The 18,458-nt window shown below is 37.8% G+C and overlaps 1 protein-coding gene across 3 annotated transcripts in view; it reads left to right on the forward strand.

The window, feature by feature from the left end:
* Positions 1 to 960: 960 nt before the first annotated feature.
* ncam1b (neural cell adhesion molecule 1b) overlaps positions 961 to 18,458 on the forward strand; it is a 99,161-nt gene continuing 81,663 nt past the window's right edge. For all 3 annotated transcript variants that reach the window (XM_060888406.1, XM_060888407.1, XM_060888408.1), the window contains exon 1: positions 961 to 1,213. In XM_060888406.1, coding sequence (XP_060744389.1) covers positions 1,138 to 1,213 — 76 coding nt within the window. In that variant the 5' untranslated portion in view covers positions 961 to 1,137. The remainder of the gene's footprint in view (positions 1,214 to 18,458) is intronic.

Raw genomic sequence — 18,458 nt, forward strand, 5'->3', positions numbered from 1 at the left:
AAATAGCCATAACCTAGCACAGCAGTACAACTGGATACACGTTTCTGATCTGAGAATGAAGGCTGATACATTTTGAAAGATTTTTAAAGAACTCATAAGAAACAGGTTGTGGTGCTTGGCCTATTTTGAGACTCTTGCTCTGAGGGCAGCATTGTTCTTTACTGGTCAGGCCACATGGAGGTTTTCTAAGGCCAGGGCCTTCTCAGGCTTCAGCTGAAGACAAAAGAGAGTATCAGGTCATTCATCCGTGAGTGACATCATTATTTAGAGACTGAGAGATGAGATGAAAAAAATCCTTCAGCACAATCATTTGACTTTCTAGTTCTTTGTCTAATGTAACCCTGCTAAAGTAACAGTTTAGTCCAGCAGGAATTCGGCTCAGGTTCACACTGGTTTTCACTGGGAAGTGCTGATTTAACTAATCAGCCAACATGGCGCTCCTGGTTGACTAGCAGAACCTTCCTGGTGAAGCTCTTGGTGTTTTCACAAGCAGGTTACTTGAATATGCGTCGTTTAGATTCACGGTGAAGATAAAAAAACAAACCGATAAGCTGATATTAAACTCTTAAAGTCACACAACTAGCCTTTTAAACCGTGTAGTAGCCTATTGAACTCAAAACACAAAGCTCGAACATCCATCTTCTTCTCTAAACCGAGTCACACGCAGCCTGTTTGGGATGGATAGTCTTCTCCAAGCTTCCCTACACGTCCAACAACATGTGATTGGACGTGTAGTGCACTACGCAGTGTGCAGCAGCCATTATTCCTTACTCTCTGTAGTGTAGTAGTGAAGGGAACATGGGGTTGTTTGGGGATGGAGCCCTTCTGAAGGGGGGGCTCGCGCACAGTTTCCCAAGCTTCCCAACGGATGAATGATTGGGCGGATGGATTCTGTGTGTGTGTGTGTGTGTGTGTGTGCGTGCGTGTGTGTGTGCGTGCGTGTGTGTGCGCGCTACGAAAGCAGCCTGTATGCACGCGCGCTTACTTCTCCATCGTTGACACACGGGCGTGTTATTTTAAACCGCAACACTGCTATAAAGAAAAGAAAAAAACCTCGTTATTTAGCATCCATTTCATTCAGCAATTAATAACTCAGAGTCCACGTTGAATTCATACGGATTATTTAGTTATAGCTGCATGAGGGAAAACCGAGTGATGGCAATGTTTCTGACCAAGGAGATCATCTTCGTGTTTCTTTTCCTTGGCAGCGCAGGTAAGATTTTTAAAAGCAATGCGCATTTTTCACTTCTTCACTTTGTGCAAAGAAAATATGGTGCACAGCGTCGTTTTGCGTTAGATTAAAGAAAAAAAGATGTAACCTTGCATGATGGATGGAGAGTCCAGTGCAAGGTGCACGAGCGGACCTGTTTGAACGGTGCGTTTATTTCTCTCTCTCTCTCTCTCTCTCTCTCTCTCTCTCTCTCTCTCACACACACACACACACACACACACACACAGGCTGCATTCATATCCCACTGGCTAAGTCCATAGAGCTAAGCTAGGTCGCTTAAATTCATACTGGGGTGTTGAAGTGATTTATGACAGTCTCTGAAAGAAAAAAAACAACAATAAAACAAATTCATCATCGAGTTTATTTTTAACGATGTTTATATTTATATGTTCTACATAAAAACACGTTTTCTCTGTAGTTTTTAGAGCGTTTTCGGTCCATTTCTCTGAATAATCCCGTTAGATTGACATTTTAAAAACTAGACCACAGCTTTAATTTATCTCTTTATCTAACGTTTTTTTTTTAAATAAATGGAAGTATAATACTTCAGTTCAGCTTGTTAGAACCAAAGAGCGTCTGTAGTTTTATTAAAACGGGTCCTGACAGGTTATTTAACGTGTGTGTGTGTGTGTGTGTGTGTGTTTGTTTACGTTTAAATAGCTACCTGGCTAATGCTTCTCCGATGTCGCGTGCACACGGTGATTTAGGTGACAGTTGAGCTGCTGTCCACTCGCGGCACGCGCGGTCAGCAGCCAATCACAATCCAGGGAATTTGGGCGGGAACAATCCGTTGCTAATCACGTAGCTACGTGGGGTTTCTTAACACGACTCTATGTTGCAGCTGTTAATAATAGAAATGTAGTCGTGACCATGTTGAGGATTTCCAGTCCTGCTGAATAATAAAACCCTGTTTAAGTTTGTAATTGAGGACATTAAAGATGAATTACTGTTGTCCTGATCTGACAGGATGCTGAATGCTGATGCTATATGATAGGTTTTGATTAGGTGATTCATTAAATAGCTTAATGTTAGCTTAATTGAAAAATCCACCCTTAGTGACTTCCATATTAATCAGTGAGTCATTAAACTAATTAACATGCAAGCTTTAATAACTGTTAACACTCTGATACTTTCTTTCTTATCTCCAAGATCACTGAATTGCTGAACAGAGTCTCTGTCATAGATCAATGTAACTGTGCTGTATAGCCAGGGGCGTAGTTTCCAGAAGGATGGGGGTGGATGGTAACGTCTCAGATAATCAACACTAGGAATTACAACTCCTTAATATTTTAACCATACACTAAAACATCTGTTGGTGTATTTTCTTTTCTAACATTACATGATTCATTGTTCAAATTGACTGTGAGTTTTCCAAAATACATGAAATAAAAATAAAACCCCCTTTCATTGAATGAGTTGGTAACGCCCAACTATTGCCTCGCAACACAATGCTTGGTTACTGTTGTTTGACTGGAGAACGCAGGTAGCTTTGAAGATGAAGCGAAATGCTGCACAGCAGATTATTTTGCATTGCTGTGAGTCTGAAAGGGAGAGTAAAAAAATAAATAAATAAAACATGCTCAGAACGAGGTAGAATAATATGGTGTAATCTAAACGACACTCCATATATATTGCAGCTAGCTAGCTAATTCATTGCAATTTAGCCATCAATCAGTTTAACAAGTTGGGAAAAAAAACTGCCTTGTGTTATGTAAGATCAGGTAAAGCTGAGTATATGTTTCTCTTGTAAAAAAAAAAAAAAGTTTGCTGATGTTCTCTCTTTTCATGACCTGCACTAAATTGTCATGTTAAAATCTGACAATAAATAATAATAAGTTACCGTGTGCATTCATTACGCATCATGTCGTTGTTTTAACGAAACATCATAAGATCATAAAATGCTCGTATGCAATATATAGATTAGAATGGAAGGATGGTTGGGAAGACAGATAGAAAGCTAGATAAGCAGACAGAAATTATGTAATGGCACTGCAGATATCATGAAGCTGATTGTTTCCCAGTTTAATTAAAAAATATAGCTTCATTTCATTCTGTAACTTCAGTCCAGTGTTTGTTTTCTCCACTACACCTTTCTCTCGCTCTCTATATTTTTTCTTATCTTTCTCCTATCAAAGCCATCGTATTTGTGCTAGCAAACTATTATCAAACTATTATCAGATTTGTCATTAGGATTATAAAAGCACTTAGCTTTACAGTGCACAAATATTTGCAGTGAATTTGCTCATGATTATTTTTAACCAGCATCAGATAATTTAATTTAATAGCATGGGAGGTGCTAAGTAGTTATGTGCTCTCTTGCCCCAGAGCTTTAGGGATGAGTCAGCTTGGTGATGTAATTCTCTAAGTTCCATTAAGCTCCTTGTTGGGCTTTTAATTAGCTCTGATAGAAGTGCCTCTGCCTGACCATGGGCTTTTCCAGATGCAAAACACTAACCTTCGTCTAGATCCTTCATCTCTGAAATGGAAACTAACAAGGTTGAGTCAAAAATATGGTACAGCGAGCATTATATTGAACTCTGTCTCTTCCTGTGAAGATGAATTTATCTTTATGGCACATTTGTGATGGAGCAGATGGAAAGATGTGCTCTGTTTTGTTAGATTGCACAGACTCTCTGTTGTCTCAGACTCCACATCCGGAAAGGGACACAAGTTATGCACAGATTGACGTCCGAACAGACCTGCATCTTAATAACGAAACACGAAATTGTTTAACGACTGTAATTTAAGTGCGAACGATGAATCAGCTTCAGCTTTGTGGACGCAAACTCCAACCCACCATTGGGAATTTATGTCGTACACATACCAGATGCTGTATAGTATCTAATTTAAATGAATCACGCCCCAATTTAAGCAGCCTCTGTGTTAGTGAGCCAATAAACTACAGTTATTTAAGGTCTGACAAATAAATTAAATGAAGAGGAGGAAAATGTGTTACAGTGAAGCTTGTGTGAACAGTTGGTGAAAAAAATCTTTTTGGTAAAAAATAACATAGACATCAAGCACAACATGAAAAATTAATAATTATAGCAAGGATACTGCAGTGTTTTTTTTTTGTTTTTTTTTTACACTCCTTTAGTTTTACAGAAATGAATGGTTTCTTTTAGGTTTGCATAGTTCTGGCAGCGTATTCTTTGTTAAACACTCAACATCTTAATCATGACACAAATTGATTAAATAAATTTTGGAAAAAATTGCGTCTCATTGCTAAAGTTCCAGAGACGTTTACAACCAGTGCCACAGTGCATTGCAGTCGTTCTGGTGGCTCGTGGTGGCTCAACATCTTAATTAGTTAATTAGTGTTTATTTTTATTTCTTTCTGTATAATGCACTGTGTGGGGAAACCAGTAGCTTCTTCAATGTCTCCACATTGTTTGTTAAGGTGCCAAAGCTGATGACATTGAGCTAGCAAATTATTCTTAGCTAGCTAGCTAAACACTATAGGGAAAACTTTCATAGGGATTTCATAGACTAAATACAGTTGATTCTTTTAAAAAATAAACCATTCTTGTGTAGATTTAGATACACTTTCCTGCTGCGGAATCCAAACACATCCCTGTTGTTCCTTCCAGGCTAGAAAAGATATTCACATTCACTATTATAACGCATTTATGACCACTAAATTGTATACGTTGTTGTTAAACTAGCATTAAATACATGTAGTTTTGGTTTTAAACACTTAAAGAAGTGTTTTAATCACTTATTAGTGATTAAAACACTTAAAGAAGTGTTTTAATCACTTATTAGTGATTTATTGGCATGATTTCCACTGAAATTGATTTAGTGGAACCTTTATATCATCTCAATAGCCACTGATGTATAGTATAGGCGAGGGTTTCGGAAAAAAACCCTGTCAAATTAGTCTGTGGCTGAATTCTGGCCAAATATGACAGAAAAAAGGGGAAAAGTCTTATTCTGACGGCTTAATTTAAGAATAAATATATTTCACCAAAATGTTTTTTATATGACTGTGTAAATATGGTAGTAAAAACAGTGAGTTTGTCTAAAGATGTCAAAAACAATGCTAGATACATAAGATTTCCTCACACAGCGAATGAGCAAGTTGTATAGCATCTGGATAGGGCTTCACGTTTGTTTTGTCTCATTTGTTACGAGAGAAAAATTAGTTTGAATTTCTATTTCACTTTATCTTTTAGAAGCAACAAGAGGGAGGTGTAGACAACAGGTTTTTTTTTTTTTTTTTATCTACAACAATTCAGGAATCATCACCACTGTTACAGAGATCAAGTAGGCAAGGTCATCTATATCTGTAGAGAAAAAAGGCATATCTGTAATCAAAAGACTCGTCGGGAAAGACTCCGTGCCACTGATAAGGATGTATACGTTGTTCGACGAACAAGAGAGATGAAAATATTTTGGGGAAGTAATTTCTTTTCCCAAAGTCAGTGCTCTTTCTGTAGTACACGGAATGTCAGCGAGCCTTTCTGTGAAGTAAAACACACTGTTCCTGTCTTAAACATTACATCAATCATAGAATTTAAGAATTCACACTGCTATGATTAACGTATCTCATTATTATCCTTATCACATGCAGTTTACATATAGAATACATCTCCAGTGCATCGATAAAATCAATTAAATAAATAATGTCACTGGAATTAACAAGAAGAAGAGAGCAGCGGTTTAAACTCACAATTTTCACTCCCTGTCATTGATCCTTACATGTAGCTGACATCATAAGCGTAAGATTAGCAGCAGGACTCATTTGCATACGATAGATATCTCTAGATTTAATTCTAAAACAGGCTGCACTTCAGTTTTCTTTGAGCTACTGTACAATAATCCCTCTCCCTGATATATATGCCGAGTGCCGTGGACTGCAGGTAATCTCACTCTGAGGAACTACACGAGCAGTGTAGAGAGAAGGCTTCCTCGTTCAAGTAAGCACTTGTGTTTAGCAAGCAGACTAGCATTAGATTGCTAGCTCGGTACAAGCTAATGTTCTGATCTTGCACAGTGAAAACAATTGAGTGGGTGATTTTTGCATGTTAATCTCTGATTTATTGTGTCACACATCATCCTACAAGTGTATCGTGGATCACATTCAGATTGCAACGAATAAAACGAGACACACCTACCATAAAGAGGAAAAAAGCAGCATGATATTAATATATTAATATATTAATATAACCTATGAATGATTGCTACAGTCTGCTGGAACATAGCCAAACCATAATGCACTTTAAACACCGAGAGTACATTAATAATTGGTTCGTGTGTAGATTGTTTTTGTACTCATCAAGATGAATCACATGCATCTTAAATATTTTTTTAATAACAGGTTTGACGTTAGTTTCAAACCTGAAAATATCTGTGCATCAACACCTGAAAATCTGCAACAGCAATAATGGGTTACTAAGTACTGCCTCTAAACTACATTCGCTAACTGGTTTAGTGAAAGTGAAGGAAAGTGGGAGTGGATTTTAATGGATATGGATGCACTTTACAGTGTTCTTGGACACAAGGGGGAAAAAAGAGACAGCACATAAAAGCGTGTGTAAGAAGCCTTCTCACCTTCTTAGCTATATGTACCGGACTGGGAAACAATGAGTTTTTTCTGTTTCTTTTGCATGTGTGTCATCCAAAAGTTCTAGCATTTTTTAAAAATCTGGTTAGCCCAAATACGAGAAGGGAGGAAATTGTATTTCAATATTCGATTCCAAGTGTGGCGCAGGAGCACCAGATACAATATCAGATAACAAACTATATTGATTATGCTAACGTCCATTTCACTACGGTACAAAGTTAATAGCTCTGTTAGGGAGAAGATATTGCGACTCTTGTTTTATAGCTGGGGTTAAAAGAGGTGAATCATGACATGACACTTATTTACTTTTATTTACTTTTAGTCTTGTACACGAGTCAAAAATCAAAAGACGTTTAGAAGTTGCACGTTGGGATATAACGTATAAGTTTAATTGTCTTTTTTATGTTAGTACATGAACGATGTTAATTATGAACAAAGATTTTAACCAAAGGTTTAAAAAGTCAGTTTTGATTTTTTTAGTCTTTAAGAATGCACTGAGCATGCTCAGGACATCGGCTTAAGAGCTGGAACAACTGCAGGATGATCTTGCCCAGTGTAGGGACACATTAATCAAGGTTAGTAGACAGCTATGGCAGCCACGGCTGACTCCCTGCAGGTTGCCAGCAAGCTTCCCAGCACCAGGCTGCTCCATAGCTGCTTGTTCCAGAAAATATTACTAATGTCTTCATGGATGCAGGTGGTATCTCCTACACTGCTTATTGTAGCTCATCCTCCTGGGAGAAACCTTGCTGAAGAAATCCAAATGTAGGTATAAAGTAAACAAGAGAGTTACATCTATGCTCAGGTCAAACAGAAATGAAATAAAGGCCACAGGTTTTACAGCCTTTCATATGACTATGCTTGATAAAGTAGATAAACAGAAATCAAGGTCTCCGTAGTGGCTGATGTTCCAAGTGGTGGCAACGATTGGGTTGAGTTTAGTTTCTCGGAGTTAGTTTCAGGAACCTTTTAAGTTCTTTTGTCAGAATATCTGAGTGAGGGAGTGTTGGAGTGGAAAATAGGCAGAACCAAAAGGAATGAGCTTCATTATCAAATCCAAATCAGCAAACAATTGTGAAACAAGTCACATATCCAGAGCAGTAAATTACAAAACAATCCAGATGAAAATTGCAAAAGACCTTGTAAAGATGAGAGGGGACTGCTTGGTTTGAATATATAGGAAGTCAGTGGTGGAAAGGTTCCAGATTTAGTGGAAACATCTGAATGTCTTCTGAATAATGTCTGATGAACCAGTCTCAGCGATGGTTCCTGTTATATCTCGGACAACATCGAAAGTGCTACGGAATTTCCTGCCAATGCCACACATCTGTAGTCACAAATTTGCGTCCTCATTATTTAAAACTGTCCTATCACCAGCAGGAAGGTTTAAGGTGGTCACTTTGACAAAAATGGAGCCTGGTACTGTATTTAGCCGGCATTTCCCTGTTAGTGTTTTTGAAACGAATGCAATTTTTCAACAATATTTCACCTATCTAGTTAGTTACCTTTTGTTTCCTTATCACATAGTAGTCTTGCTGTGAGTAGCCCATTTGCAAGTTGTTGTCTGAGGTAGGTTGAGCGTGAACCCACAGAGTGCGTAGGAATTTTCCTGGCTTGACTGACTGTCCAGTCCGGCCCAGCCAAGCCTTGGCTGAAACTGTAATGATGCTGCGAATTCTATTTTTTCATCTAAGTACTGACTACTGACAGGTTTGTTGGAGGACCTACGTGCCATAGAGAGACTGCTTTTGCCTTTGAGAAGGCAAAATATATATGTGCTGACAGTAAGAGTGAAAGTGCAGGATAGTCATTGTTGTGCTGTCCTTACCTAAATCAGTAGCCTAAATTTATAACTGTCAGTAAGACTACAGGCTGTCATTGAGGAGCATACAAGGGTACAGAAGAACAAAATGTTATTTAGTGAAGCTCTGCAGTATAACAGATAGAAATATTATTAATATTAAGAAGGCAGGATGACCGGTGATGAGTTAGTTGGGTGGGTGTTGTCCTTCAAGATACTCTTGGCATACTGTGCAAACGTTTTAGGCAGGTGTGAAAAAATGCTGTAAACAAAGAATGCTTTAAAAAACATTTATTTTCATAAATGAACAAAATGCAGTGAATGAACAAAAGAGAAATCTAAATCAAATGAATATTTGGTGTGACCTCCCTTTGCCTTCAGAACAGCAGCAATTCTTCTAGGTACACTTGCATACAGTTTTTGAAGGAACTCGGCTGGTAGGTTGTTCCAAACATCTTGGAGAACTAACCACAGATCTTCTGTGGATGTCGGCTTTCTTACATCCTTCTGTCTCTTCATGTAATCCCAGCATCATGTAATGATGTTGAGATCAGTGCTCTGTGGGGGTCGTGCCATCACTTCATGCTGGTTTGAAGGCAAAAGGTAGTAACACCAAATATTGATTTGATTTAGATTTTTCTTTTGTTTGCTCACTTTGCATTTTGTAAATTGACAGAAATAAACACTCATTATTTATATTTCTGAAAGCATTCTTTGTTTACAGCATTTTTTCACACCTGCCTAAAACTTTTGCACAGTACTGTATTTATTTGCAAATGGCCTTCATGGTTTGAAGGCTGGTGTCAGTGATGTGGCAGACAGTTTGCACTATCCATTGATGAGCTTGTGTTTGTGACGTCGCAGCTGTCGTAGCCCAGCGTGTTGCGGCATGTCATGATGATCTCCACTGCGCATCTGATGGAGGAGGAGTGGATTACTGCACTCTCTAAATAAAGTACATAAACACAGTGATGATGACACTGGCCAGAATTCTCATGTCGAAGCATCATACAAAAAGCAGATACTGGAAAAAAAAAGTTTTGGATTTGGATATGCAAGTTTTTTTGTTTTTTTTTTACAGAAGCCTTTGTGATATGAATAGTGTGGATTAAATGAGATTAAATCCAAGACTGTCTGATTTTTGTTGTGTTCCAAGATGTTTATCTTGAATTTCTAACACCTTTAAGGTCTATAATGTAGGATGCAGCATCTCTACTATCTAAATTCAGGTTCAGTATTTAAAAATAATTAAAAATTGGACATATAGGTCTAATAAAGTAGTTTCAATAGCACATGTTTTTTATGTCTAAACATTATCCTAAGCAGTCCTGGGGAGCTTGTTTGATTTTTCTTGGTTTGGCATTGCTGTGCAACTACCTTTGAGACCATTATTCAGATCAATGAAAGTGTCTTTAGATGCTACAGACCTGCAGTGGATGAAGAGCGCTATCATTAGTGTAACCAAAGGATGCAACCATATACAAATACATTATCTGGGTTGAACAGATAATGTGGCCCTACTGTAAATGAATATGAATATAGATAGGGATAATAGCTGGAGGTTTCAGTGGTTGTTGTACAGTAGTTTTGTTTTGTGGGTAACACTTCTGATTTGATGATAATATCAGAAAATAAGACAAACAAAACTTTGCACATGCGTTAAAGGTAAAGTAGTGTATACGATACGAATGTTTTGAGTACTAAACAGATACAGATAATGGCTTTTCATTACACCTGTGATGTATTAACTGGAGATATATTAGCATATGTATTAATGTAACGGTTGTCATTATTTGCCTGTTTCAAACAACATCCTATGTCCTGCACATCTTCTGCAAATTTATACCTAGGGTTGCAAAGGGGCGGAAAGTTTCCGGTAAATTTCCGGAAACTTTCCACGGGAACTTAATCTGGGGAATTTTGGAAATATTCCAAATTGGAAACTTTATGGGAATTTATGGAAATGTATGGGAATTTACAGGAATTTATGGGAATATAGGGAATTTTATATAAACTATATCATATACAAACATAAAAAAACATTTTGTTTGGTCATAAGCAGACATGCATGCAAGTTAATACAAATTTAAAAAATGACCTATTGACTGTAAGTAGAACTTTAATTGATTATTTCACTGAGTAACACAAAATCATAATAAAGATTATTATGCTTGTAATAAACATAAAAAACTTAATAATTGTAATAAACATATTTCCCTATGATTGCTGTAAAATGAAAGCATCCCTACCCCTTGCCCTTCTAAAAAAGTCCCAATCAAAATGTAAAATGGAGCCTTTTTTTCTCAAGTGAGTGTGTGTGGAGGGTCATCAAATTATCCGTGCATGTGGTAACACTAATAATTTACTGCTTATTAAGAGTTAGTAATGTGTTGTTATTAAGTTTAGGTATTGGGTACAATTAAGAATGTAGAATAAGGTAATGCAGAATAAGGCATTAATATGTGCTTAATAAGTACTAATGAATAGCCAATATTCTATTAATATTCATGCTAATAAGCCACTAGATAAATTACTAAAATAAAGTGTTATTGTGCAGGTTATGGAAAAATGCAAGTACATGCAGGGGGTGTGGCCTCAATGGCCTTCCAGTAAGCAGTGTGCTGTGTGCAAGTGACCGAAGAATACAGGGTACAACTTAAATTTCATTAAATCTTGTTGTTTTAAACAAAATTATGCTGCAAGATTTTGTTTTAAAATTCCCAGTTTATTTCCATATATTCCCGTTAATTCCCATGGAAAGTTTCCAGCCTTGAAAATTCCCAGAATTTTGCAACCCTACTTATACCTCGGTGAATTTGTCCTGCTGTTGATCTGTGAATCCTTATCCGTCCTCAGAACTATAGATAGATTAGATATATCCGAACTATCACAGTAGCTGTCAAGTCAGATGATTTAACTGTCTGTTGGATGACGTATTGTCTGGAGCTTTACGGTAGACAAAAAGAAAGTGTGGTATTTCGTAAAATGCGTTACCTTTTCACCTGTTTAGTATCCGTTATAACCTGCCACACCTTAATAACTTGCTGTCTGACTGCAGAGCCGAACAACAAAACATCATCGTCTGACTTAACTTCGCTTGTCTGTGCTGCCGACAAAGATAAAGCGATTATTGTCTTTACTCTCAAAATATGAACAGGGTTTAAATTAAGAACATGGAAGAGCGTGCTTTTAAAAATAAGTCACCACAGATCAGTATTTTCTAATGAACGTAATTGCCACTAATAACTCATTACGTTTGTATAGTCTTTACATTTCGGTATATATACTGTATAATCCAGTTTCGCAGTGTTCTTGACCTTATTAACGGTTAACTAAGCCAATAAAAATATCTGAAAAAGTCTTTTACGTTGGCTCGCCTTTAACTGTAACTGACTGAAAAGTCACAAACTCCAAGCATTACTCATTCTCATGCTAGTGTGGATGTGTCGCAATGTCTAATTAACCTTCATCTTTAGCTATTTTCTATTCCCAATAAAGTTCGCAGTCATTTTGTCTGTCCCATCGACAGAAACGGAAACTGCAAACGATCACGCGGACCAAAGCCATACATACATTGATTTTCCTTCCTTGTAAAATGTAGCCCTAATGTTACTCAATGACAAGTTCAATTAGTAAAGACTCTACATTTCTATCTTTTTTTTCTTCCTCATTGGCTTTAATGTTATTAATGGGCTTCCATCATTTTCTAGCCTGTAACACAACAACTAATAACAACTTGCGGTCTGAATTATAAAACAAGAAGGACGACCAGGGAAACTTTTTGCCAAGCACGTGATAAATTATAGAAAATGCCAGAGTTAACTTGGATTACAATAATGCATATAATAAGAATGGAATAAACGATCTATTTAGAGAGCATAGACAATTTTTGAGATACGCCTTTTAGCGGAGCTCGTCTGTAATAATTACGATCGATGTACGTACACAGGATAAGTTATCGCTGCATAAATCAAGTTGTGTCTTATATTAACACAAGCCTTTATTATAAGATAGAACATTAGCACAAGTTGTGTATTATTATCAGTAGGTTGCTTGACCATAACAGGTATGTTAGCTACTGTATATCTGTGTTTTACTGCAATAACTTACCTAAAACCCCAGGAAGTGTTCTCACAAGTGTTCTGTGTGTTTTCACAGAGTATCATCTATTTTATTGTTCTGTCTCTCTTCCAGTTAATGGTTTTGTTTTGTTTTTTGGCAGAAGGCAATAGAAGACGATAATGAGTGCTTCATGGAGTGTCTCCATACTGAAAAATCCCAGAATAAACCTTCCATTATAGTGGGTTAGAACAGAATATTTACCAACATGGCACTTCAGACAGGATTTATATTACCTAGGCTATTTATACAGGTCCATTTACACCGACCAGCCATAACATTAAACTCTCTGACAGGTGACGTGAATAATATTAAGAATCTCTTTAGTTCTCAATGTTGATGTGTTGGAAGCAAGAAAAGAGGAAAGCATTAGGACCAGAGTCAATTTGACAAAGGCCACATCGTGATGGCTTGATCACTGGGTCAGAGCATCTCCAAAACAGCAGGTCTCATGGGGTGTTCCTTGTATGCAGTGGTTAGTACCTAAAATACGTGAAGGACATCCAGGGAACCAGAGACACAGTCATGTGCACAGACGGTTTTATGATACGCACAGGGATACTGTAGCACAAATTGCTTCAAGATGTAATGCTGGCTATGATACACAGCATGGTGTGTATAGTGATGTGTAGCTGCAGAGCAGTCATAGTGCCGTAGCTGACCCCTGTACCCCACCAAATTGCATACAGTGGGCATATGAGAATCAGAACTGGACCACGGTGCTATAGAAGAACGTGGCCTGGTCTGATGAATCACGTTTTCTTTTAAATCGTGTGGATAGCCGGGTACATGTACATCAACCACTTGGAGACAGCACCAGGATGCACTGTGTGAAGAAGGCAAACCAGCAGAGGCGTTATGCTCTACAGTATATCTTTGCAAAGTTATGCTTCGAAACATTGGGTCCTGGCATTCATGTGGATGTTAATTTGACCACCTACCTTACAGACCAAGTACACCCCTTCATGACAACAATATTTCCTAATAGCAGTGAAGCTTTCAGCAGATTAATGCGCTCTGACACACTGCAAAAATTGGTAATGTTTTGTGGAATATGACAAAGAGTTCAGGGTGTTGACTTGGCCTCCAATTTCCCCAGATCTCAATTCAATCTATGGGATGTGCCGGGCAAACAAGTCTTATCCTTTGGGGCCTACTTCACAACTTTCAGAACATAAAGGAACTGCTGCTAAGGTCTTAGCGCCAGACCCACAGCACATCATCAGAGGTCTTGTAGAGTCCTTGCCTCGAAGGTTCAGAGCAGTTTTGGCAGCACAAGGAGACCTAATTTATATATTAGGCAGGTAGTTTTAGTGTTATGGCTGATCAGTGGGCGTATTCATTTCAGACATGGGTAGGAAGAGTCTATAAAAAATGACTGACACGACACATTTGGATGCGACAAAGAATCCCAGAGATTCCTAGATAATACTTATATTACCTCAGCACATGATGGAAAAATAATCCATCCAGAATAAGGGTTTAGCTGCTTTTTATTTTTCAGACAATTAAGTAAAGTTGGTGAATTATAGGTTTCAAAATTTGTTATACTAAAGCTATAAATATAGTTTTATATAGTTTGACACAGAGCTTGCTAGTGTTACAGAACACGCAAAAAGCTTTAGAGTAAGGTAAAATTGTGATAAAATTGTCTACTTCCATCTGAACTAATGAATAGGGCCTTGACTATATACAATCAACTAGCAACAAATATCTTATTATTCCTTTAGCGATGCAATTTTTAGCGGTAATGCATTGGCACGCTTGACATTTTGTCATCCAAAAGTGTTAGACAGAAATACAGTTTGTTCTCTTTTTTAGAGTATTAGAGGGAGAGCATAGTTATCTCAGTCGTAGTGCCACCACAATTCTCAGTCCTTTCATGCAGAAGTCATTATCACACAAACGACTATGCTAAAAGGATATATATTAAATGATAAAAATGCTGCTAGATGCACTTTCACTTACAGTCAGGCGAAAGGCTGAGCGAGCAGGAAAGAAGTCACTTTATTTCTTGTGGTTGGGGTAAAGGGGGAGCTGACTTAGGCAGATGGTTAATTCTGATTAGTATTGGCTGTAAAAAAAAAAAGAAAAGAAATTCTGAAATCTCCCAAATGAATAAAAACAACGTAGTTTTTCCTTCTTTTACAATCGATGCCAAATTAACCACAGTAAGCACAGCGAACGTTGCTGCAATCGCCTTGTTGCTCCCTGCTCTCCAATCCACTCTGATTGTTCAGAGCTAATAATCTCTAGGGCTTTGGGTTAGAGAGCGCAGTCAAGTCCGCATTGATGTGGGGTTCTCCATTAATGCATATAGAGGGCACTTATGAGAACCCTTCATGTAAATGAGGACGGCAAGGCTGTAAGCACATCACGTAGGCTGGTGAATTAACTCCATACATTACATGGCGGTTTTTCTGTGCTGATAAATTTTCATACTCTCCAAGTTACAATAGTTTTGATTTATGAATAACAATACGACAAAATTGTAAAAATATTTGACATTCTGCAACTCAGGCAATCGTAAACACTTTTTGAGATCCCTTGCCTCAGTCTCTCTAGCGGTCGACCGAGTGCAGTTGTCTCAGCGTTAGAGTGTACCATTTTTCTGTTTTTTGCTCTCCATCGCCATCCTCATCTTCCAACAACTAAGTTAATGTAGCCAGCAACAACCTAACGTTGTTCAAGTATGCAGACATCAGACAGAATCTTGGTGAGTACAAAACGAAACGATACTTCAGTGTACGTTCGATACGTAGCTTTAGCAAAGTTTTTATAGCAGGTAGGATTATTTACTAAACAAACTTTCTGTTTGACGGCATTAGCCAAATATACTTATATTATTATCAAATTACAGTATACTACCCCATACTGGTCATTATTCTTTAAGACTCCTGGGTCGGCCAGGTCATAGCTTGACTTGCGGTATTTTCTACATACGATAAGGTCATCGGAACACATCTCCTTTGTATCTCAGGTACTAGCTGTACAGTATATTTTTGATTAAGGATATTTTTGATTCCTTTGATATTTTTGATTCCTTTTTTTTCTTAAATTTACTTTTATTAGATTAGATTAGATTTCTTTCGCATTTTCAGAGTGAAATGCAAATAATTAATTCCAGGTGCAAATGAATGTGGAGTTACAGTAATTATACAGAAGTTTGTTTGTTAATGATGAGAATAAATTGTTATAAGTTATTAGTTTTTGTACCGATTTAATGTCACTTCGTCTGTCCATATATCAATACAATGAAAATGGATAATGTCCAGCTCGATCCTCTTTTCCTCTTCTCATCGTGTGCAAAGTCCAGTATGACTCAGTGACCTCCAGTGTCTGAAAGGCGTCACGCTTGCTTGGCCAACAGAAGCCCGGATGTGTCACGAACCCCACTGTGTTATCTTTGTACTTGCTCGGATGTTACATACGGAGAACGAGGCAGACGGCTTCAGACAGCCAGGCCATTTCAGACTTTTTAGATGATGTGTTCATTAGACAACCGGTCGTTAACTTTTTCAACACAAAAAAGGCGAAGAAGTATTGATGGGAATTTTTTCGGAACAACATACATTTAAGAAAGACACATCACCCTTTTAGCTAAATTGGTGGTTAGAGATGACAGCATGACATAAATGTTTAATTGCTGTGATTCACTGAACCACATAGGATCATTAAACCTTACAGACAGGGTAAGCTGTGAAGGCGCAGTAAAACTTCAGTAGCAGGGTTTGTTCTGTTCAAAATAGTAACAGTTACATCTAATCTAAGACTCGATGAGGAACATTTATTTATACGGTGCGAGTGGCTGATTATCCGTTAGTTTTGGTTTAAAAAGAAGGGATTGTTCAACAGCCAGAGAAAAAAAAACAACAACCCTGAACTCATTCTGGTTCTGAAAACATAGAAACACTAAGCACAATAAAACTCAGCGTCATATAAATAATATAACTAATTCAATTTTTGGAGAGAAGATAATTATTGTTCGATAATAGTATCGATATTTTCTGTGTGAGCTAAAGAAAAAAACACCACAGATCATAAACAAACTGTCAACGTCTTGCTGAATCCAACCCCACCCCACCCCCCTCCAGTTTTCCTCAGATTGCCAGTTCTGCCAGTTCCCACCCACCAGTCAGCTTTCTCCTATCACATGACAGTCGACAACCCTGCTAACACATGCTTTCTCTGAAACACATGAAGTTGGATTACCTCATCTTTTTAGCTGCTAATGCTCTGTCACGGGGGAGTGTATCATACTCTGAGAAAAGCGCTATCTGCCCTTTTCCTCATACTGTACATGAGCTCACAGTCTCCCACGATTGTTTACTGTCACTGGCTCTCCAGCTTTTTTGTCTAGTCACTTAAGCCACCGTGCTCACAATTCACGAGACATTCATGCGGTTTTAAAAGAATGTCTTTTAATAAGAAACAAAAGATTAATGTAGTCACTGGTGATGAAATACTGTATAGCTCCAAAAGAATGCCGAACAAATGCATTAAAACAAATAAGTGAATACCAGCATGGTAAAGTGTTGAAAGTACTTTACATCAAGTACTAACACTTTAGCCATGACTGATTTCTCATTTCTTCTTCTATTTTCGGCTTTTCCTGTTAGGGGTCACCACAAGCGAATCATCTGTTTCCATCGAACTCTATCCTTGTCATCCTTTACTCTCGCACCGATTACCTTTTTGTCGTCATTTAACACATCCATATATCTCCTTTTTGGCCTTCCTCTTGACCTCTTTTACCTGGCAGCTCCATCTCCAACATCCTTCTACCAAGACCACTCGCATGTTTAAATTTGATGCCCTTCCTGACGCAACCCTTTCTATTTATCTGGTCTTGGGACTGGCACAGAAATCACTGGCTTGCAACCCCTGTGGCTAGATTATGACTGATTTCTCATTTGCTCTCTGAAAAGACTAGATATTGCACAAAATACATCTATCTGTGAATAAGAAAAAAATCAGCTTCAACTTGATTTAAAATCCATTGCATTGTTTCAAGCCTGAAGAAGAAACTGAATCATTTGGAGCGAACGAGTAATTTGAAGTTCCCTCATAATGAGCCCATCAGAATCCTGTCATAACAAAATCTCTCTTTCCAACACACCATTCAGTGAGTACAGTGTTGCAAAGAGATATTGTAGGCCTATTATATTTCCTTGAAGGAATCTAATCTGAAACACCATTTATGAATAAGGCAAACGTGAATACCTTCAATATGATTATATTAACCAGCCACTGAAATATCACTGGCAAATTTGCTTTTAATTGCTGTGTCTAATTGGTGAACCCGTTGTAATCGTTGTGGGTTTTTTTTTTTTTGTTTTGTTTTAACTGTGAACCAGTACTGTATTAGTTCACATTCTGTCAGGAAAGTTTCTACGTCATTCTGTAGTAAGTGCAAAGAGCACAGCTTGCGTTTCTCTATATGCTCGACTGCCCTCAGGCTGCCGCTCTGTAAATACTCGGTGACGGAACAGGGTCACTTTGTTACTTTTTTCATCCTCCGCGACATGATTGCGTGTGGCTACGAAGCCCTTCCACTGCTTTGCTCATATTAATAGAGGGAAAGGAAAAGTTATTCTGTATTACTCTGACTAAAATTGTGTGTTTTGAGGAGCTCAACACATTTCACCAGTACACCGGTGTTCCTTTCCGAAGGTGGAATGGAAACTGATTTATCAGACATTTTCATTCAGTATAATTGAGTACAAATGAATTATTTTATA

This window comes from Tachysurus vachellii, chromosome 15, assembly GCF_030014155.1.
Source record: "Tachysurus vachellii isolate PV-2020 chromosome 15, HZAU_Pvac_v1, whole genome shotgun sequence".
Taxonomy (NCBI): Eukaryota; Metazoa; Chordata; class Actinopteri; order Siluriformes; family Bagridae; genus Tachysurus; species Tachysurus vachellii.